Raw genomic sequence first — 18196 nt, 5'->3', positions numbered from 1 at the left:
ACACAACTCACAGCAACAGTGGGCAGCTGCCAAGGGAACACATTTAAAAGTTGTGGAATACGGATTTTCCCCCTTTTCTTTCTGGAAAAAGGGGGCAAAGGGAAAGGAAAACCAGACCCCCTGCTGGCTGGAGGGAACTAGTTCTGATGCAACCATGAACTGTACCTTCCCTTCCTGGGTCCTGCCCCTTTACGTCCCTTAGAGCTCCAGCCTGAAAGCAGGAGAATGAAACCCTACTGAGCACTCCATCTTCTAAAACCAGTTTTACAGAAGCCCCTGCCACTGCAACCTGCCCCGAGCCAGCGTGCGGGGAAGCCCCTCCCTCAGCCTGTAGCGAACTCTGTACAAGCCCCACACGGCAGGGCTTGCCCGCGCGGTCAAGATGGCTCTCAAGGGCTGCAGCCCTGCCTCTCTGATGTTAAGCAATTGCTCTCGCTCCAGGTTCACGCAGGAGAGATACCACTGTAGAAATGGCAAGAAAAGAAGCCCCTTAAAATAACCTTCCTAACACAGATTCGTTATAGTAACTTTAAAGTAAGGATTCTAATTTATTAAAAGAGTTAATTTATGTGTAACACACTTTTACTAGTCTTTAACCATGGAAATATTTTTATAATTTTGTGGAAAGCTAAATGAATCTTCTGGCAATTAATCCAGCATTTGAGAAGTCTATACAATCCTGTACCATGGTGATACCAGAGCTGTATCTATTAACCCTCCTACTTAAAAGCAATACCATATAAAACATGTACATAAAGACTACAGTTGTATTTTTAAATATCAAGACAAAATACAGTTTAGTGATATGATATAAATTTGTAAGATTGTAGATAAACCATAATATAACCTATACATGTATTTTATGAGCTTGAGTTGAAAATGTGGCCTTTTTATATCTTGAGGTCCTTGGAGAAACCTAAATATTTTTCTTTCAGCAAGTAACTAACAATCTGCTGGATGTGTGAAATTATTAAGAGGATAAATATTTAGCACGACTTCTATTCTTAACAGTTTGCTTTCTGTAAGAGAGCCATCAGGGTAAGGATCACCAGCAAAACACTCAGGAGCAGCTGTCTTTCACGTCTCCAGAGAACCCGAGCCCTGTCTGCTGCCGCCGGGTGCTGACTCGTCACGTCAGCTCCGGCTCCTAGTCCACGGGGCCCCTATCCTGCCCCAGCTCCAAGACGTCCCTCCGGCAAGTCCTAACTGAGCACCCACTGAAGAAGGAGAGGCCACCCCACGGCCCGGTGGGTGCCTTTCCCCTTGGTTACCACAAAGAGCCAGCAGACGCTTGAAGAGTTAAACTCCTTTTCACAGCAAAGGGAAGACCCACCCTTGACGGCCACCTTCGACCACCCAGTTTGAGGCCAGGCCAGCGAGGCGGGTCCGCCAGGGGCTTTTCCTGCAGGGAAGCGGAGGCTGAAATCTAGCTTGGGACCCACTCCAGGCAGTCTGAAAAGACGAGAGCCACTTCTCCATCTCCATCCGGTGTGGCGGCGGCTGGGGCAGAGGACTGCCTTGGGAGCAGGGGAGAGCTGTGCCCACCGCGCAGCCACTCCGCTGGGAATCCCGACACCAGCAAGCACCTGTGTCCCGCAGCGCGCTAGCTTTCCCATGGGTGTTTTAAAAACAGGGACTTGGGTTTTGGTCTCGTTTCCCCCCACCCTTTCCTCCCCTTAGGAAAACCAGATGTTCACATGCAGGCTGCGGAACCAGGCCCTGGAGAGGGCGGTCTGGGAGCCCAGGGCAGGCGTGCTGCAGGTGCACAGTACTGCAAGGGCAGAGCGGCCACCCGGACCTGGCGCGGTGCTCCTGGGCACAACAGCCTTGAGGCCCCTCTGCTGCCGAAAGCTCCGCCCAAAAAGGACCTTCCCGGGGAGAAGGCGGCTTTGTGTGCAGGGCGGCTGTGGATGAGCTGCCACCCTCTCTGCCCCCCCACAGACCAAGCACAATTAACATTTTTCCCCAAACCACCCTGCAAAGACTGTAAAAAATATTTATGTTAATTAGGTTTTCTTACATTCATGCGTACAGACCAGCTTTACTTAAAAAAGACATCAAGAATTCTTTTCCTGCCTGAAACACTTACAATCCATCCACTTAAAACCGTACTCTATTTCACAGGGCGGCCTCAGCTCTGAAGCCTTGTTCTGCCGGTGGCTTTACTTAAACAGTTACGACCCCTGCTTTTCTCCAGTGTTTACAGTCCAAGTAAAGACACAACAACAGAAAAGCTTCAAAGTCACTTTCCCTGCATTCAGAATGCACCGAGAAAACCAGGAGTCCTGCAGGAGGAGCAGGCACCGTCTCGACTCTCAGAAAACTGAGTTAATCGCGGGTGAAATGATGTGGCCGGGGGAGGGCGGGGGAAGGGGCAGGGGCGGCCAGAGACCGTGGCCCAGCTGGGAGCTGACAGCTGTTGACGCCAGCGTGGGCACAGCACTGTTCTGTTTCCTTTCTGTTTTTAAATCTGTTTGGGATTCTCCAAAATGACATCAGAACTGCTTATGACCTGAGCTCACAAGACCACATTACATCGGGATTATCTGCATGATTTACAGTGGTGGCTTTTACCGACTAATGTCAAAGAAAACACTAAAACACACCTCGTAGCGATCAGACTAAGGAGCAGTCGCTCAGTCGTGCCGTAACATCTGCAGAGCAGGTTCAGGGCATCCTGAGGGCTTTGTGCTTTCGCTCTAACCCAAAGGCAACGCTGGGTAGGGCTCGTCACAGACGAGCAAGGCCACCTCAGATCCACGGCCTTCGCTGCCTCAGGGAGCGGAAGGGGTCACTCCATGCTTCTCAGACGAGCTGGCTGAGACACACAGTGACAGCCGACGGCAGGGAAGGAACCTGGTACAGCCGTTCCCTGCATCCTCAGGAGGAATCCAGGCCTTTGCTGACGGAGCACCGTGGATGTGCAAGTAAGATACCAAAACTCCCTAGAACCTTCCCAATTCCAGAGAGGCTGTGTGCATGCACCCCAGAAATTCAAATCCAGCCACAGCGAACGTGTTCCCACTGCTTCTCACACGCACACAGGTCTCCCCAGCAGACCTCCTGCCACCTGCGGGTCGCAGCCGGCCCCCACCTGGCCTCAGATGAGATGCCAGCTCTGCCGGGGGCTTCCTGCGTTTGCCCCCAGCGACACTGGTTCCCCACGTCCCAGGAGGCCACAGCATCCTTTATGTCCCGCTTCACAATTATAATAAAAACACATGTACGTGTTTCTGAAAATCCTGGGTCCCTCCCTCAAGGCTGCAGGCTCCAAGGGGTCTGCAGGCCCTGCATGTGCAGCCCCCACCTGGCACCCTGACAACGACTGACACCGGGATAACCGGCATGGAGAGGGTCAGGGCGGGTGCGGGGCAGGTGCTGAGAGCAGTAAGACCACCCGGGAGGGGCGGGCCTTGTGGCGCTGCAGGTGAAGCCCTGCGTGGGCGCCTGCGACCAAGTCCCAGTCCACTCCTGCTCCCGACCCAGCTTCCTGCTCACGCACACCTGGAAGGCAGCAGTGGCTCAGGTGCCTGGGAGCCTGCCACCCATGTGGGACACCCGGACTGAGATCTGGGCTCCTGGCTTCCGCCTGGCCCAGCCGACGAAAGACCTCTCTCTCTGCCTCTCCCCCACCCCCACTCCCGTCTCCCATCTCTCTCTTTGCTCTGCCTTTCAGATAAATAAAAATAAACATTAAAAAAAAACACCCCGAGGATTCTGACAGGTAGTGAATAGTGAGGGCCAAACAGACTACACTCTAAAATTCAAAAATTACCAGCTGGAGCCACAGAGAGGCAGATGAGAGGAGACAGCATGGAAAAAAAAAAAAAAAAAAGCATGGATTTCAAAATTTGTGGAACCAAAATAAACTTTTTTTAAAAAAAAGATTTATTTCATTTGAAAGGCAATATTACAGAGAGATTTCCATCCACTGGTTCACTCCCCAAATGGCTGCTATCCCTGAGGGCCAAAGCCAGGAGCCAGGAGCTTCTCCCAGGTCTCCCACATGCGCTCAGGCGGCCAAGCACTTGGGCCATCCTCTGCTGCTTTCCCAGGCCATCAGCAGGGAGTTGGATCGGAAGAGAAGCAGCCGGGACTTGAACCGGTGCCCATATGGGATGCTGGTGTTTCTGGCAGCGGATTAACCTGTTGCGCCACTGCACAGGTCTCAAGCTTATCATTTAATTTGATTCTGCATGAGCTTTCTGAAGCCCCTCATGTGTGAGGCACCCTGAGAATCCCTGCAGCCCACAGACTGCATCATTTCCTGTCATTTGCTCTGGCTAAAAATTTTTTAAAAATCTTAAAAACGACATTCATAGGAACTTTAACAAGAGCATCAATAAAGAAACACGTGGGTTTTCTTAAATTATCATTCATGGAAAAGAACGGAGCCAGAGTGCAAAGTCCTCCGATGCAGGCCAGTTAGTTAAGTCACAAGGGCGCTGTGCTACAAGAAGCCAGAGCCAGCTCTCCTCCGGGCCCTCGGCTGGGCTATCCCTGCTCTCTCGGGTATCCAGGGGCTCAGGCCACTGACGCTTCCTCACCCTGGTCACCCTCGGCAGCCTGGGTGCCCAGCCTGCAGGACCTCAGCCCGCGTCTCCCGCTCCTGAGCCGTGACGCCGCGGCCCTGCGGCCCCTGCGGCCCCTGCGGCCGCCCCTCCTGCTTCTCTTCTACCACACCCTGAAACACCCTCCTCTCCTGGGCTGGCTTTCTTCTCCTCTCACTTTCCTGGGTGACAGCATCAGCCTCCACGCAAACCACCCCCCCAACTCAACCACCAACCCATCCACAGTGGGGGGTGGGAGGAGGGCTCCTCTTATCCCCGACGCCCCAACTGAAGGCCACCATCACCCTCGTCAGCCTTCATCACCTCCCCGCTCCGTGCACTTTCCTCTCTGTTGCCACGACCTCCGAGCCGGGGTAGGTGCCTGCCCCGCTGCTCCAGCCTCCTGACCACTCACCGCTCCTGGTCTTCCTCCCTCACCCCTTCACCTCATGGAGCCACAGCTGGCATCGGTCTACAGCTCAGTCTGCTCACGCCTTTCCCTGCTCCAGACCCTCAGGTGCCCCCCACGCCCTCTGCACGAAGCTGGGACGCTCCACATCCATCATCTGGTGCCTCCGAAGCCCTGCCCAGCCTCAGTGTTCACCGCTGTGGTCACACAGAGCTCCGGGTCCATGGAAGCTGGGGCCTGCGGCTGCCCGCAGTGCCGGGGACGCACACCTTCTCCCTCTGGGTGGGCGTCCACTCTTCCCTCCTACTTCTCAGCGGCTCCGCACAGGTCCCACTCAGCTCGCAAAAGACACGACAGGCAGGGCCCAGATGAAGCTCCTGGCTCCTGGCAGCAGGCTGGCCCAGCCCTGACTGCTGCAGCCATTTGGGGAGTGAACCAGGGATGAAAGATCTCGATCTCTCTCTCTGCTGCTCTGCCTTCCAGATAAGTAAGTGAATTATATATATAAAAAAAAAAAGGTGAAAGAGCGGTCACTTCCCTGACCTAAGCTCTGGACCTGTGCTAGGGCTGAGAGCACACCCAGCCTGACAGCAGCACACGCCGGAGTGTTCTACCGGCCAGCGCTTGCCTGCCTCCTGCAGTTCTCTGCAGGCTTGCTGAGCCAGGCACTGCGTGAGATGCTGCCCGCTGCAGCCTTGCACCCAGCAGTGCCCGGGGCACAGGACACGTTCCCCACCCCCCGTGTCTGCTGATCGCAGGCCTGCACGCGCACGCAGCTCAGCTCTGGCTAAACCTCTCTTCCCCAGGGCCTTTGCACAGGCTGCAGCTGGCCTTGAAAGCTAACTCTCAGCCCATGTGGCGCCTTCCCTGAGAGGCTGCAGCAGTCACTCCCCTCCACAACACCCCTCATTTTCCAACCACACACTCCTGCTTTTCATTGTTAGTCACATGTGTAAAGTCTTCCCCTCCTCTTCCAGTGACTGCCTGCCTCCCCACCCACGCCCCAGCGGCACGTGTGATGAACAATGGACAGACGGGAGTTATCGAGGGCACAACGCTGTCTGGGACAAACCTCTCATCCTCGCAGCACACGGGGGCTCTCCTCCCTTCCTTCCTTGTTCCGTTACCACGCTGAGGCCTAATGCTCCCCAGGGTCCCAAACAGAACAAAGCAAAAGCACCCCATACAGGCAGCAAGAAAACGCTGTGTGCCTTTGGGAAATACGGAACTCCACAGGTGAGGAAGTGGGAGGGGCCTTGGGAAATCAGTCTCCACCAGGGAGGAAGGGCGGGGCCTTGGGAAATCAGTCTCCACCAGGGAGGAAGGGAGGGAGGGGCCTTGGGACCTAGGGTCTCCACGGGGAGGGAGGGCGGGGCCTTGGGAAGGGGAGGAAGGGCGGGGCCTTGGGAAGGGGAGGAGGTGGGAGGGGCCTTGGGAAATCAGTCTCCGCCAGGGAGGAAGGGAGGGAGGGGCCTTGGGACCTAGGGTCTCCACGGGGAGGGAGGGCGGGGCCTTGGGAAGGGGAGGAGGTGGGAGGGGCCTTGGGAAATCGGTCTCCACCAGGGAGGAAGGGAGGGCGGGGCCTTGGGAACTAGGGTCTCCACGGGGAGGGAGGGCGGGGCCTTGGGAAGGGGAGGAAGGGCGGGGCCTTGGGAAGGGGAGGAGGTGGGAGGGGCCTTGGGAAATCGGTCTCCGCCAGGGAGGAAGGGAGGGCGGGGCCTTGGGAACTAGGGTCTCCACGGGGAGGGAGGGCGGGGCCTTGGGAAGGGGAGGAAGGGCGGGGCCTTGGGAAGGGGAGGAGGTGGGAGGGGCCTTGGGAAATCGGTCTCCACCAGGGAGGAAGGGAGGGCGGGGCCTTGGGAACTAGGGTCTCCACGGGGAGGGAGGGCGGGCCTTGCCTTTCAGGTCTTTCACGTAGCCCTCCTTGCAGCTGTGCATGAGCTGAAGGATCCACCTGTGCTGCGCGCCGATGCACTGCCAGGCTGGGTCCCCGGGCGCGTGGAGGTCGGACAGGTACCTGCGAAGACAAAGCCACGGGTGACGCACAGAACTCCTCTGCCGTCGGTGAAGCCAGCGATTCCAAAAATCATTATCAAAAACCCCTAAAGTGTTATGAATTCGTAAAGCACTTGCCAACATCAGTCTCTGGTGCTCAGCTCTCGAGGAGATGGGTTAAAGCTTCCTGTCACACAATCACAAGGAACGGGAAACCTGTGATTCTTCCGCATTAGCTCCTTGTGAAGAGGCAGTCTGCAGCGATCCTATCTGCTGGTGAGGACATCTCCACCTGCACATCTGGCTCCGTGTCCCCACGCGCTCCAGAGTCACTTTATTAACACAGGTGGGAACCAGCAGAGCACACTGGGGAACAGTTAGGAATTTCAGCGTTTCTCAAACAGCTCCTGTCTCTATGAAAGCCTGCCACTAGATGGCAGTGTGACACCGTCTCCTAGGAGGAGCTAACTAAGGGGCATTTTCTCTGCGAGATGTGGTGACAACACACTCTCCCCTCTAAAGTCTACCCTGTGACTGAGAAAGCATTTCTCTAGAAAATATAGGGCACACAGGTGCTTGTCTCAGTTTTCAAATAGTTCTTGAACTGTCTGAAATCATCTTTGTACATGAACACCCAAACCCAGATAATTCAAATATACTGCCCTTGGAAATTTTCTGTCTTTTTCCTTCACGAGATATCTAAGTCTAACAAGTGACACCCAATTCAGTCCACTCCAAAGACATGGTGTGTTGCAAAATGGTTCCCAGACCGAAAGCTGTCTTGTCCTGAGGATAAATGCCTGTTCAATGGTAAACAGTCACCAGCGCTACAAGCAGTGGCCCCTGGCCACTCAGGGCTACGCCTGATGCCCCGTCCAGTCCCTCCAGTCCCCAACGCATAAGCAGCTCAGTGTCTGCCGAGGGCTGAGGACCCCACCCCCGCCAGCTGTCAGGGAGGCCTCGTTTCCAGGGGTGGCCAGCCCTGGCCGAGGGCTGAGGACCCCACCCCTGGCAGCTGGTGGGGAGGCCTCGTTTCCGGGGCCACTTCAGGCAGGTGCACGCTGCCTGGGGTCTGCCCACGGGGTGCAAATTGGGTGCAAACAGGCTGCGCCTGGCACACAGGCGGTCACGGGAGGCAGCTCACACACAGAGCAGCCAGCCGGGACTCCCGCTGGGGAGCTCAGCACGCAGGGAGGAAGCTCCGCTCCCAGCACGGCACCCGCAGCCTGGCCCCGCCGCTGCTCCACGCACACCTCCCAGAGCACAGGGCCCTGCTGGCTCCCCCAGCGCCAGCCGTCCGCACCCCAGGGTGCTCTCAGGGAAGCCGCTGCCCGGGCTGTGAGCCATGGAACGGGAGCACTGAGGGGGTCTTCCCGGGCTCCTCCCCCGGCCCCCTGGCTCTGCAACTTCCTAAACTCGGTCTCTGCCACAGGCTGGCGGGGCCTCCTCTCCGGCCTCATCAGTGGGTAGCCATCCAGCCAGGAGAGCTTCCTGGAGGTGAGGTCCTCAGGCTGCCGGAGCGGGGGAGTTTGAGCGCATTCTCCCCACTCTGCAGCCTGAAGCCCGCAGTGCCCTTCCCAGGGCTTTGTTTAGGCTGCCTGCACACTACGGCTGGTTCTCTCAAAACTGTATATTCAAGATCACTTTAAAAAGAGGCTTTGTGGAGGGGAAAAACGAGGTAAAGAATGTGAATTATGACAAACGCAGACTCGGGGTTTTAAAGCTTCACCGGCTGAAGCCATTCCAGCCGTATCCTGGCACACACACCCCTTAATCGTCCGCAGGGACCCGAGGGGACCAGCGCCCGGAGAGGCCTGCAGCCTCCACTCAGGAGCAGGGCGTTTGCTATCAGACAAAGGAACACAATGACCCGGCCACCTCGTGTTCACACCTACGGGCCTAGACAGCTTGGATGGTGGAAGCTCCCACGGAGGCCGGTAAGGCTACCTCAGTCCCTGCCTTCTGCCCACAGCGCCCAGCACCACAGACGGCAAAGCCTAGCGGCTCTGTGGCTTGCTTTTTCAAAGGTTTATTTATGTACACATGAATGACTGATTTGAAAGGCGCAGTGATAAAGAGACAGTGGGAGAGACTGAGAGACATCTTCCATCCACTGGCTCACTCCCCTAAATGCCCGCAACAGCCAGGGCTGGGCCAGACAGCAGCCAGGAGCCAGGAAGTCTACCCAGGTCTCCCAGGTGGGTGGCCAGGACCAAGGTACTCAAGCCACCACCTGCAGCCTCCCACGTGTGCATTAGCGGAAGCCGGCTTGGAAGCTCGGAGGAGCCAGGACCGGACCAGGGCCTCCGGAGCCCTGAGGGGCTTCTGAACCCCACTGCGCCACAACGCAGGTCCCTTGACCTGGTTTTTGGTTTTACTTTTCTAGTTATCGATGACTAAAAATTTGAACTAAAAAGGTAATAGAGCTGCTCAGTGTCTTCTCAAAGAATCAGAAATAATACAATGATTAAAAAAAAAGTAATGTATTACTGACACTCTTATTCTTCACCCTTTAAAAAGACGGGGACAAGGCAGTACAAGGAGCCATCTAAAAGCACCTTTGGTCCCTGCGCTTGCATGGTGGGTGTGATGCGTGTGCCCTCGCGAGGTGGCTGTTGGGTTACAGGACACACAGAATGGCCCTGTGCTGAGCTGGCTAGGCCCCACACACTCTGCAGCTATCCATCCATCGCCCTACATTCTGCTACTGGAGCCACGCCCACCAGCTTTCCTCTTGGGCAACCCCAGAGTTGCCACTCCCACCAGAACCTGGGTGCGACACACCCGTCCCCTGCACAACTTCCCGTGCCTGGAGTTCACAGGGCAACCACCACTGGACGCATAAGTGCACACAGGCCAGTACCACTGACAGCCACAGCTACTCAATAAACCACTGATTAAACAGAAGTTACAACACTTACAAAGTACCGGCTCACGGTGACAGCAAAGGCCACACTCAAAATATCCCAGCAGAAAGCAAAGTTGATACTTTACGCTCACAGACACAGAAAGCTTGCCACTTAGAGGCTTTGTCCCCAAGCCCTGGGATAAGCCACACAGACGTAAAAATTAGCAACTGCTGATGCGCCAGGTGCTGTTAAACCCTCCAGCGTACCCCTGAACTGAGAGCTCAGGAACCCTGGTTCCGTTAGCCAACGCGCCTGCTTCCCAGGCTGCCCCTCCCCGCTGTGACGGCCATCTCTGTCCTACTCAGCACTGCTGCTTTGTTCTGTTTTTCTGTTCAGATTCACCACTCCGTGGCTTCCATAATGTGGAGCAATGTGGAGCCCTCCAGAGCTCCTGCAGTGCGGCCGGTGTGCCACAGATCCCGCTCTCCACCACGCAGGGCCCCGGCTCCGTGGCCTGCGCTGTCTGTGGGGTGAGATGCCCCACCAGCCGGGGGACAAGGCTGGCAGGACCTTCCGACAGCAGAAAGTGAGCTCTCCACATGGCTCCCCCATTCGTTAGCCTTCCCTTCCCCACTGCCTCAATCTCCTCACTTCCTGCAAGCAGCTTTAAGAGTTCCGGCTGCATCAGCACGGAGCCCATGTCAGAGCTCTGTCAGATGCTTGCACAAGGTTTACCTTATGTAGCGTTTCTGGTCATGCAAAGTTGACGGTGTCTCCAGCAACTTAGCCAGCAGCAACTCTCTCAGAGCCTCGATTCGCGTTTCCACTTGAGCATAGTCTGTGAAAGAGGAGGAGAACGGACACGCTTCCTGGAATGGGAACTCTAAAAAATGAAATTTCGGAAACACAGACCAGGGGCTGTTTCGGGGGGCGGGGGTAGCCTGAGAAGTACAGGGGACCTCTCTGGAGCCACCGAACCCCCATTCGGGAGTGGGTTCCACGCAGACGCATTTGTCAAGCTCACTGACCTGTGACATGTAAGGCCTCTGCATTTCACTGCACGGAAAATTCACCCATTAAAAAAACGCTTTCTGGGTCCTCACAGACCTCGTTTCTTTGAGTCAGCAGAGCCCTGGGATAAGGCCTCACCACAGGGCATGGCGGCTCTTCTTGTTTTCTGTGAGTCTGGCATTAGATGTAATTCTAAAGGTACTGAGTGTGGTTTTAAGTAAGGTCAGAATTCAGAGCCACCCTGGCCTCTCTGTGAGCACGGATTAAACCATGAGCCTCCATCTCTCTACAGTATCCATCGCTGTCCGTCCCAGTAAAAACAGCCCTGTAACAGCATCGTGGCTAATAAAGCGGCGAACAGCCTACCGGCCCTGGAGGAGCCGCTCACCAGCACCGCCTGCGGCGGGAAAGCCAGGACGTCCTTTGCCATGCGACTGCTTTACAATCGCACACAAACAAAACTACAGTGCACGCAGCATTCCTCGCGGCACGCATTCCGCACCCTCCCTGTCTCGGGAAAGCAATAAACAAGTCTTACATTTCTTGAAAACTTGCACCTCCGTTTTCCCAAAGAGAGACTTGGCCTTTTCGTAGTCGTTAATCACCACATCATAATCACCCTTGAAAATAAAGACACATTTGGGGGACTGTCAGTAAAGCATCACGCAGACGTCTGGTGGAGGTTTTTAAAAACATGTTAACAAGCCGTCAGAGTCTACAACACGGAAGTGGGCACCCTACCTTCTGAATATTCCTTTCAATATTTAGAGGCAGGTTGAAGAGGAACTTAAATCGCTGGAGCACATTGAGGGCGTTTCTGGTGGAATCTGCCTTGTCCTTTCGGCCTAAGACTTCCTGAAACAACGTGTCCGCGGTGTTGCTCGCCCCTGTTTTAGACGGAGAGAAAAAGAAACCCAGGTGAGAGCTGCTTTTCAACAGAAAATGCGTCAGACTGCTGTTAGCTTTACTTTCAAACCCAGATAGACTTTCCTTTCTTAAAAGGAAAGCTATATTGGAGATCATTTTTGGTTTGCTAAAATAAAATTTCCATTTTGCCTGCTTAAGTCTTTTCATATGCTAAGAATGGTATCCAATTAAAAGCAACCATATTTCCCAGACCCAAATAAATTCTTCAAGGTGAGCCTGCGTTTGTGTCAGTTACTCTTCTACACTCGACAGCAATCACAGGCCGTAAGTTACTGCAGACTGTACAGGTAAAACACAGATGCCCGTGTGCACACACACGCCAGCTACATTCCACAGGTCCAATCTCTGCTTACTGAGTAATGAAACAAGGAACACAGTTTTCAGACAAGCTGCTCAAACCAATATTTTAAAAGCAGTCCCCTTTCTTGGCAGAATTATCTCTTGGTGTAGCAGGCACAGAAAATTACATACGCAATTGGAAACGACAAACTTCAGCACAGTGCCATTGACTGTTTTCTAAATCGGCTAATTCTTATAAAATTACACATGAACTTGACATTCCGTAAGTTCTCTTTAGACTTTAAACTCTATTAATCACTGTAACGAAAGATGTGCTCTACCTAAAGCAAAATGTGCTGTGCATAAAAACATTTTAAACTTTGCAACTTGCGAATTATTTTTAATTAGCCACAAAGAAGGGGGAGAAAAAGGATAAACTGTTTTCGGGCGGTTTGATGGCTGCCTGTAGCTTGTAAAAAGTCTCTGCGTTATCTGGTCTAGTGACTATACTTTAAGCAAAGATGAAAAGCTGGCCTCAGTCTCACTGGGTGGCATGCCATACTCTCAGCCCGCACCGTGGGTGGCCCGATGGCCTCAGAAGCCTTCTCTGTAGCAGGACTGTTTTAGCTAAATAATGTTTAAATTCTGTTGAAATTTTAAAGGCCTGATATAAAAACTTTGTTTTGTCAAGATAGCTGTTTTCACCACATGCTATTTAATGTAGAATGCTAGATTTCTATTACAGGATGAGAAAACAATACGTTTCTTCCTGGCCATCAAGCACACAATGCAGGCTACCCGCTACCCGAGCACCTGGAATCGGATCAGGGTGAAACATTTTTTTCTTCAGAGAAAATTATTTTAAAGTATTTGTTTATCATTTTAAAGGTATAAACTCCATAAACTGAGGCATCCTAAATGAAACACACACACACATGAATGTGACTGAATCTTTCTAAAAGGTTGCTTAAGTTTAAGGTTTAGAGGTTAAATTATCCAGCACTTTTTTTTTTTGTAGTGATGGAATCTATGGGAAAATATGTACGAGTTCAAAATTAGATTTTCTCCTCTTTTATTTTTTTAAGTTAATTTAAAAAAAACTAGTGACTAATAATTTTAACTCCTATAACACGTACGAAATGCGCAGAGGGAGAAAATACATTTATAATCAAATAAAAGAGAAATATTTTATAGAGGAAAAGATAGTCAGAAATTATAAACTAAATACATATACTTAGATGTGGATAATTTCAATTTATGCCATCAGTGAGAAATTTAAGTTATAAAACTATAATTTATAGACAACTTCTGCCTCTAAGCTATTATTCTGCTGTGAATTTTATTGTGATGGTAACTGGATAGTACATCCAGGATTAAAATACAGGAGAGCAGTGAAAGGAAGGCTCATGCAAGCGGCTCACCAGAAAATCTCAAAATGTACGCAACATTTCTCTTCTCTCGGGCTGTAAACAAGACAACACAACTACGCTCTTCCCAGGTTCGGCAGACAGGTGGGAGGTGTCGGGTGCGTGACAAATTTTTCCAGTCAGATGAATCAGTTAATTCACAAGCTTTTATTGGAATTCCACTCCCAGGCGAAGTTCCGGGTCCCAACAGAGCAGGGCCGGGAAGTCCTGCATCAGAGGTGGGGAGGGCTCCTTTTATAGATACAGGACGTGGGGCTAAGGGTTGAGGCAGGTCTGATCCTCACTGGTTGACCTTTAGGCACCCGCGGGGACCCTGACAAGCACTTTTCGTTCCCAGAAGTGCGGGCACGGACTCTCCATTCCTGGAAGTGCAGGCCTTCTCTCCGTAGGGATCCCAAAGCTGCCCACAGGGCCCTCTGCACACCAGCTGTAGAGTCATCTGAAGACTGCCACCCACCTTGTCACACCAAGGACACCCAGCTCTGCAGCAGCCGGCAGGTGTGTGAATGCCCACAAAATCTAACAGGTCCACATGGTGGTGGCCTAACAGGCTGCAGAACATACCTGGGTGTGCAGTCGCCAGGACTGAGCAAGCCTAGAACTGAACTCAGTGTCTGCTCCCTGGGCCAGTCTCAACACCACTCCACTTGGACAGGACTATCCCTGGCGCAGTCACACAGGAGCCCCAAGAACTAAGGACCACGCTTCTGCAGCAAAAGTGGAGCGGGGAGACTTTCCTCCAGCATCACACACCAACCAGCGGCGTTCACACCCACCAGTGACCTGGTATCAGCCGCGATGAAAAAAAGAAAGAAAAGAAACCACTGTCAGCTGCACCGGAAGGAACCCGTCACCCAGGAAACCCGAGCCTGCACTGCCAGCAGTGTCTTATCTCCAGCATGTTCCTTTTGGGGCAACCTCACGCGTTCTCATTTCTCTCTTGGTGCTGACACTTGGGTGTTCTCCACGTTGAGGGGACTGCGGGGGTGGGAGAGGACAGAGGAAGACCTCCCCGCCACTCCCAGCCTGTGTCACAAATTGTCTCAGGGACAGGCAAGTCGAGTGACGTTAGAAAATGTAACACTTAGGACACCTGGAAATGAGGTGGGCAGCACAGATACCCAAACTCACAGCAAAACCAGGACCACCAGGAGACCTAACCAGCGGCCAGCTGTGTGCCAGCGTCGGCAGATCCGTGACGTCATGGCCCGACGTGGCAGCATTACCCCAGTGATGAACTCCTGCTTACGCCATGCCTGACACTGGAATCCGGGGCTCGGCATTCAGTACCCAGACCGGCTCTCACGGCTCCCGAGGGCTAGTCCTCCCCACCGCTCCTCCGCATCTCTTCCGGTCAGGCTGATGGCCTGCAATCCACCACCTTGCAGACCGGGAAAGGCTAAGATTAGGGTTGCTTTGTTTGTTTAGTGCCAGCTGTTAAATGCTTACCAGTCAGCTGCTGGGTGGGAGTCAGCCTCTTTCTCACAGCGTCCACTCACTGATACTTTTTCACTTCCTTGACTTTTACTTTCTATTTACACAGGGTGCTCAGGCTGAATCTTTCAGTCCTGCCAACGCAACCACCCGACTGTGCCAGTGACAGCCACGTCCAGATCAAGACACCCTGGGCAGCTGACGTCAAGTCTTTGAGAGAGATTTTCACTAGACGTGCAAACTGACAACTACTGGCGGCTAGGCACTAAGACCTCACATGTGTTCCTGCAGGACAGGATCCGTTTTTAGTCCCATTTTATGGTGGAGGCAACTGGAACACAGAGACTATTCAAGCTGCCCAATTCCGTGCAGCAAGGAGCTCGCGAGAGCTAGAAAGGGCCAGGCTGGCAGGACCCTCGGGAGTCTCCAGCCCAAATGCCAGAACTCCAGCTGCATCTGCCTCTTCTCCACTCCTCCCCTCTTGCCTCAGGTCTGTTCCTTCTTCCTCCACTGGCGGCCAGGAACCCAGAAGTTGTCCCTGGCTACTTCCTTTTCCTTGCCTTCTACCTCCACCAGTGACCAGATACTGCCTGCCTCATCTCAACGCTTCTCGCCTGTCATTCACTCTACTTTGGTTGAACGTCCTCAACAGGTGCGCCTCACGTCACTGCCACACACTCCCACGAGGTCTCTCTTCTCGCCTCCGGAGGCTCCCTCCTAACCGTTCTCAGTGCAGATGGAACGTGTTCTCCAAAAGCCTCATCAGATGCCCTGCTGGACTCCTCCCATGGCTCACCATGGGTCTTCAGGATAAGTCCACACTACCGTCCAGGAAGTCTGCCCTGGGTCACAGTCCCTCTCCTCTCTGAGACTCCCACACACACACACACGCACACACACGCACACACAGCGCTGGCCCTGCAGAGATGCACCTGCATCAATCCGCTCAGCCGTCCTCCTGCCGGCCTCCGCCTGTCCCGCCACTTCTGCTCCCCTTTCTAGATACACGTGACCATCTGGGTATCGGCTCCTTGTGCACCTCGGGACACATCCCAGGATGACTGCCAGCAGGGCATCAGTGCACAGGAACTTGATCACCAGCTTATGTGTGTCATTCACCAGGAAGCTATGAACTTGCAGAAGTAGAGTGCAGGTTTGATCTTTACAGCCCGAGAATCCAATAAAACGTTTACAGAGCAAGGACCACCACTCCACCTTTGAGTCAACACTGGTTATTTTTCTACTGGGAGGTGGCACAGCACAGTACAGGCATGCCTCGCTTCGCACAGCGTGTGGGACCACAATGGCTATGCCAGCTGAGACTCAGCAAAGAGACTTGATCATCAGTGGGAGATTTTCAGTTGTTCTGCTGACTTCCGAAAACTTTTCCTGGAGCAGGGGAGGGTGGCTTTAGCTTGCGATCAAGACACCTGTATCCCACGCTGGAATGTCTGGGGCTCTCCTCAGCTCTGGCTGCTGACGCTCGCTTCCAGCCAGTGCAGATGCTGGGAGGCAGGGTGGATGGCTCCAGGAATCGGGGCCTGTCACCCACAGGAGAGACCTAGACTGTGTCCAGCTCTTGGCTCCAACCCCAGCCCAGCCACAGCTGGAGCATGGAAGTGGTCGAGTGAGCCAGCAGCTGGGGGTTCCCTCTTCTGCCTCTCTCTCACTCTCTCTCCAACTCTCAAATAGTCACTTAAAAACAAAACTCAGCTAAATTTGTCTAACGTTTAAAAAAACCTGAAATATTAAAAACTCACTTTTGGTTATAAATGAATAGGAAAATGAAAAGTCAAACCAATACTTATTTAGTTCACTACAAACTGAAACACTGAGAGCACGAAAAATTAGAGTGATTTACTACTCTGCGCAGCCCGAGCTTACGCTCCCTTTCTGTCCTGAGATTTACCAGGTATCTTCGCTGTTCTTTGGTGAATGATCATGCCCCCGTCTGGGTGTGAGCTGGCTTCCAACAGCTCACTCTTCGCACCTGCAGGGGTGTGAAACATCTCAGAGCTGCTTCAAGGATCACTTCCTTTGAGACATCTGCCGCTTTCCTCCCCAACACTTCCCTCACTCATGCCGGCAGGTCGCCTAACTGCACATCCTGACTCTCCAACAGCAGTCAGAGTCACATGTCCACCATCAGCTCTTTCTCCTGTAACTCCATTTATCTTAGATCGGAATTTCACATACAGTGTCATAACAGTTTCATCTCTGTGTGCCAGTTCCAGTCTCTTATCCACTCATGTAAAATGTCATGTGTGTTCGTCACCAGCAGACAAGTAGGCCAACACAGCCACAGACCTGGCTGTCTGTGCGTGAGCCAGAAAACATGCACAGTGTTGAGTCCTGAAGCAAGTGACAGGGCTGCTCTCTCATCACAGCCCACGTCTGCCCTCACCTGGTGAGCTGCGGCCTGAAGAGCCAGCAAGGAGTCCCTGTGCATACACTGTGCTGACTGGAACCCAATGGAGTTGTTGGAAAGTGGGTGCTATTTAACTGAACTGTAGTCACTGAAATGTGTGCATATCAAAACCACACATGGGGCCAGCGCTGCGGTGTAGAAAGCTAAGCCTGCGCCTGCAGTGCCAGCATATGGGTGCCAGTTTGAGTCCTGGTTGCTCCACTTCTGATCCAGCTCCCTGCTAATACACCTGGGAGAGAAGAAGATGGCCCCGTGCTTGGGCCTCTGCACCCAACATGGGAGACCCAGAGGAGGCTCCTGGCTCCTGTGCCTCCTGGCTTTGGATCAGCACAGCTCCAGCCACTGCAGCCTTTTGGGGAGTGAACCAGAGGATGGATGATCTCTCTCTCTCTCTCTTTTTGTCTCTGTCTCTGTCTGTAACTTTGTCTCTCAAATAGACAAATAAATCTTTAAAAAAAGAAGGAAAGAAGGAAAGAGAGAGTGAGAGAGGGAGGGAGGGAGGGAGGGAGAAAAGCAAAGCAAATAAAAGTAAAGTAAAGAAAAAAAACCACACATGGCATGGACCACTGGTATTTTAGAGCCAGATTCCAGGACATACATTACAGCCACTTATGACCTTATGTAACTTATTTAATCTTCTGGGCTTCAAGTATGTCATCAATAAAATGGAGATAATGCCACAAATTCCATAGAGCTAGATATATGTAAACTATCAGAGCGACACCTGACCCTTAGTAAGTACTACGTAAGTTTCAGCCATTACTACCATAACTATGACCACAAACACTACCCGTCTACATCTTTGCTGGCTGAGACAGTGGTCACTAGCCATATCAGGGTACTGCAACTTACAGTTAATTAAACTAAACTAAAACTCTGGAGTCAGT

At 52.9% G+C, this 18196-nt stretch overlaps 1 protein-coding gene across 4 annotated transcripts in view; it reads right to left on the bottom strand.

The window, feature by feature from the left end:
- EXOC2 (exocyst complex component 2) overlaps window positions 1-18196 on the bottom strand; it is a gene marked incomplete in the record, with an annotated part of 247499 nt that overhangs the window by 143792 nt on the left and 85511 nt on the right. For all 4 annotated transcript variants that reach the window (XM_070074885.1, XM_070074882.1, XM_070074883.1 and 1 more), the window contains 4 exon segments: window positions 6858-6976; window positions 10539-10641; window positions 11353-11434; window positions 11556-11701. In XM_070074885.1, coding sequence (XP_069930986.1) covers window positions 6858-6976; window positions 10539-10641; window positions 11353-11434; window positions 11556-11701 — 450 coding nt within the window.

Source organism: Oryctolagus cuniculus, chromosome 5 (assembly GCF_964237555.1).
Source record: "Oryctolagus cuniculus chromosome 5, mOryCun1.1, whole genome shotgun sequence".
NCBI classification, from domain to species: Eukaryota; Metazoa; Chordata; class Mammalia; order Lagomorpha; family Leporidae; genus Oryctolagus; species Oryctolagus cuniculus.
This window is presented reverse-complemented; position numbering and strand designations above follow the sequence as displayed.